Source organism: Otolemur garnettii, unplaced genomic scaffold (genome assembly GCF_000181295.1).
Source record: "Otolemur garnettii isolate 467f Iridium unplaced genomic scaffold, OtoGar3 scaffold00031, whole genome shotgun sequence".
Taxonomy (NCBI): domain Eukaryota; kingdom Metazoa; phylum Chordata; class Mammalia; order Primates; family Galagidae; genus Otolemur; species Otolemur garnettii.
In genome coordinates, this window is record NW_003852426.1 from 13,384,271 (window position 1) to 13,389,167 (window position 4,897).

At 41.4% G+C, this 4,897-nt stretch overlaps 1 protein-coding gene across 1 annotated transcript in view; it reads left to right on the top strand.

Moving 5' to 3' along the window:
* Positions 1 to 2,025: 2,025 nt before the first annotated feature.
* Positions 2,026 to 4,897, top strand: part of BICRAL (BRD4 interacting chromatin remodeling complex associated protein like) — a 50,856-nt gene continuing 47,984 nt past the window's right edge. Inside the window, exons 1-3 of the mRNA XM_023512885.1 lie at positions 2,026 to 2,071; positions 2,938 to 2,986; positions 3,075 to 3,143. Coding sequence (XP_023368653.1) covers positions 2,031 to 2,071; positions 2,938 to 2,986; positions 3,075 to 3,143 — 159 coding nt within the window. The 5' untranslated portion in view covers positions 2,026 to 2,030. The remainder of the gene's footprint in view (positions 2,072 to 2,937; positions 2,987 to 3,074; positions 3,144 to 4,897) is intronic.

Genomic DNA, 4,897 nt, shown 5'->3' on the forward strand with positions numbered 1-4,897 from the left:
TGTTTGGTAGAGAGGATGCACAATGTTTTTTAATTTCATTCAATATCATCAAATTTTTTTTTGGTTTGGGCTGCTTAAGGAATAGTTTGTCACTTTGAACTTTCGGGTGCGAAAGTTCTCTGCACTTAAAAGTACTAGTGACAGTGACATGTCTCAGAGTTTGTTTGTTAGCCTGTAGGGCATCTCATAAAGCAGAGGAACTAGGTAAGAGTGTACGGGAGGGAGGGAACCTGGGAGAGTTGTCAAAGTGATTTTTTTTTTTTTTGGTATAGACTCTCTTTCACGTATTTTAATTAGTTTACCAGAGACTGTTAAATACTTTAAAAAATAAATTTAAAAGGATACAGGTTAAGTGTCCATACTGAAGTAAAGAAATCATACCTACTTTATTGGCTTAGTGACACATCATAATTGGCTTCTTTATTCCATGTGGTTGTGATGTCTGGGAGACAAGCCCGGGATGATGATGAGCTGTGGTTAATGCGATTCTATCATATTAAATATCCTCAGGATTTAAGGGAAGACCTTCACACAGATTCCTGTCTATTTGTTTGATTCCTATATATCTGTTCTATATATTTCCTGTTCCTTATTATCCCATTTTTATTACTCAAAATCATGTTACACTGGTACAGTTTTGCCAGTGTTCTTGAGTACTCCGAGTCCTAAAAGCAGCTTTCACTTAGTCGGCTGCCCTTGTCACCTTCAGCCTCGGATGTCGCGTTTGGTAAGCCTTTCCCACTCTTTTGTCCTCCTTTCTCACCCGTCATCTCTCCTCTCCACTGGGTCCTATTAAAAAGGCTTGTAATCTCCCAGATCATTCAGCAGCTGAAGGAATTCACTCGCCAAGGGGGAGGCCCCACATCTGGGTACTTACCCCTTCCAGACTCTTCCTGAGGAAAGCAAATGACCTTCCATGTGGCAGGAGTAAACTGCATCTTAGTTAGGCCTTGTGTGACTGATAGAATGGGAAGTTTGGGGGAACTGGAGAGAAGACGCAGTTTTAACAGACGAAAAACACTTAGCAGAGACTGTCCCTTCTGCTTTCCTCGGGTGTGTCCCTCTTCTGGGCATCTCTTCAGGATTTCATTCCTCCGTCCAACTGCCATTCACAACTGCCCTTTCCAACTGCTCCAGAACTCTTGGCCCTGGCATTCTGTGATGTAAATTATTCTACGCATGGCTCGAAATGGGTGTGAAGCAGTGTTGCCAGGTGTCGGATCACTAGTGTAAGTTTACCGGATCTCGGGGGGAAACTGCTCTTGGAATTTGTACAGTTGTTATTGTTCAGCCAAAGCACAGTCATTTTGCTGGCTAAGCTTGATGTTGTCGCTGGTGGGGGAGAGAGTGGCAGGGCCTGGCGCGGGAGTAAACTTTTGGTTGAGAGTTTCTATTTTAAAGATTCCAGTGTTAAGATATACATTGGAATTGAACACTGGTGGTGCTGCTGCAGAGAGAAGGCCCCAGGGCCTGCAGGCCACAGCTTGTAGTAGTCCTACTTTGGGGACAGGGCACTGCCCCTTCTGTGTCGAAATGCAGGGAGAACCTACTTTCTGTCTTCCAAAAGATGGCCAGAATATGGCAAGAAGTCTAAATTGCTGGAAACATCAAATAACAAAATTAAAAGACCTCTATATCTGCGAGATCTTTCCTGAAACAAAAATGTTATATTTTCCCTTGTTCATTCTACATTTTGAGGAAGTTACTGTTCATGGTTTTTAGCCCCTTGGAGGAGTCTGCATGTGAAGGAGGTTGCTGCCAACTATCTGATTTGTCTAGACTATTATTTCTGACTAATAAGTTGTTTTGTTTTCAATAAAAAGCTTAAATTAACTACTTTATCTCTTGAATGACCACAAAATTTTAAAAAATCACTCAAATAATAAGCAATCAGAGGAAAAGCTCACATGAATTACACAGTTATTTATCGAGAACAGTGTAAGGTATATTTTTATGTTGTATTAATGCTACTTCTGGCTTTAATCTGCCTTGCTGAAAATGCTTTCCTCTTCCTTCTCTTTCTAGTTGTCATGGATGATGATGATGACTCGTGTCTCCTTGATCTTATTGGGTAAGATGGTCATTCCCAAGCCAGCGTAAGCCAAATGAGTAAGGTTTGCTAAACTAACACAACTTAATAGCATATTAAAACCTGGCAGGGGGTTCTGGCACAGTGGCTCACGTGTGTAATCCTAACACTCTGGGAGGCAGAGGCAAGTGGGTTGCTGGAGGTCAGGAATTTGAGACCAGCGTGAGCAACAGTGAGACTCTATCTTTAAAAACTACCTGGACGCTGTGGCAGGTGCCTGATAGTCCCAGCTACCCAGGAGGCTGATTAGATCACTTGAGGCTCTGGGCCTGTGGCTCAAGTGGCTAAGGAGTCAGCCACATACACCTGAGCTGGCGGGTTCAAATCCAGCCTGGGCCTGCCAAACAACAATGATGGCTGCAACAAAAAAATAGCCGGGCATTGTGGTGGGCGCCTGTAGTCCCAGCTATGTGGGAGGCTGAGGCAGGAGAATCACTTAAGCCCAGGATTTGGAGGTTGCTGTGAGCTGTGTGATGCCACAGCACTCGGGCGATAAAGTGAGACTCTCTTTCTACAAAAAAAAAAAAAAATTAAATAATCATCACAGACATAGTAAGGAGACAAAGAAATGTGGATTAACAAAGAGGTCATAATTCAGTAGTCCTTTACTCAATTTGTTCTCTAACAAATCCCAGGAAACTAAAACGAGTGATAACAGGAAATAGGACAACATCAAAATAAAAATAAAACAAAAAACTACTAGTGAAATTATTTAAAAATAGGGAGAGGATTCCACTCAGGGTTAACATTTCATTTTATTTTTTACTTTAGTGAAAATCAATCCTAAATATAGGTAATATATTTGTTTATTATTTTTTTTCTCTCTCTTTCTTTTTTTTCTTTTCTAGAGACCCACAAGCATTAAACTATTTTCTGCATGGACCTGGTAATAAATCTGTAAGTAATACTTAGAGTACAACAGACATAAATTTTGTTTTTTCTTTATAGTTAAAGTAACCACTTTCTTGAATTTGTACCTTTACAGAACAATGATGACCTGACTAATGCAGGATATTCTGCAGCCAATTCAAATTCAATTTTCGCCAACTCTAGTGTGAGTATTGGAAACGGGATTGCAAAGATCAAGTGGTTTCTCTCTTGTTATTGCCCTCCCAATTGAGGCTTTAATTGCTTTTGTATCAAGATAAGCATCCTTACCTTGTCCTTTATAATTTACATAGGAGGAAAATCTGTTGATTTGTGTAGACATTTTCTACTTTTAATTTAGTCAATTAGGACAAGCTACAGAAGAGTTGTGTTGCCATTTTCCTAAGCTTTCGACTTTCTTCCTAAAATGACTCAGAAATGTTATTACCTAAGAAAGTCCTATTAGAATTAGAAAGTTTTGAACCTTATTATATAAGCTTTATTTTATTTATTTTTTTTTTTGTAGAGACAGAGTCTCACTTTGTTGCCCTCAGTAGAGTGCTGTGGCGTCACACAGCTCACAGCAACCTCCAACTCCTGGGCTCAAGCAAGTCTCCTGCCTCTGCCTCCCTAGTAGCTGGGACTACACGCGCCTGTCACAACACCCGGCTATTTTTTGGTTGCAGCCGTCATTGTTGGTGGTGGGCCCAGCCTGAATTCGAACCCGCCAGCTTAGGTGTATATGGCTGGTGCCTTAGCTGCTTGAGCACAGGCACCGAGCCTATAATATAAGCTTTAAAGAAGTCATTTTTTTTTTCTTCAGTGCTCCTTAAAAGAAATCATTCTTAATCACTGTAATTTACAAATCATTTTCATCTTAAGAAAAAGAAAGATGACTGATACTTGTTAAGCATTTAATGTGTCCTTAGCACTAAGGGCTTAACATATTAACCTCATTTATTCTTCACAATAATCACATAAAGTGGTTCTGTTATTATCAGTATTTTATAGCTAAGGAAACTAAAACACAGAAAGGTTAAGTTACTTGGCCCAGTATTACACAGCCATGAGTTAGAGAGCTGGGATTCTCACCCAGGCCACCAGGTTCTGGAACCCATGTTCTTTTTTTTTTTTTTTTTTTTTTTGAGACAGAGCCTCAAGCTGTCTCCCTGGGTAGAGTGCGTGGCATCACAGCTCACAGCAACCTCCAACTCCTGGGCGCAAGCAATTCTCCTGCCTCAGCCTCCCAAGTAGCTGGGCCCACAGGTGCTCGCCACAACGCCCACCTATTTTTTTGGTTGCAGCTGTCGTTGTTTGGCGGGCCCAGGCTGGATTCGAACCTGCCACCTTAGGTGTATGTGGCTAGTGCCTTAGCCACTTGAGCCACAAGCACTGAGCCTGGAACCCATGTTCTTAACCTCTGGAAGCATCAGTAAGAGCATCCCCTGGGGAATGGGAGAGTCCTGTCCATATTGAGATAACTTTGTTTAAGCTTTTATTGCCTTAATCTTTTTAATTGCCTAGTTCACTGTATATGTTAGTCTGGAGTCATGCTACCCAAGTTTGAATCCTTGCTCTGCCAGTTGTTAGCTGTGTAACCTTAGATGACTCCCTGGATCTCTGATCTCCGTGAGGTTCAATTTTCTTTTATGAAAGCAGAATAATAATTGAACTACTTTATAGATTGTTTAAGATTAATTTACTCATCCATAGAAAACACTTGGTATAGGCTCTGCACCTGTAGCTCAGCAGATAGGGAGCCAGCTGCATACACTGGAGCTGGCAGGTTCGAATCCAGCCTGGGCCTGCCAAACAACAATGACAATTAAAACCAAAAAAATACCTGGGCATTGTGGTGGGTGCCTGTAGTCCCAGCTATTTGGGAGGCTGAGGCAAGAGAATCACTTAAGCCCAAGAGTTTGAGGTTGCTATGAGCTGTGA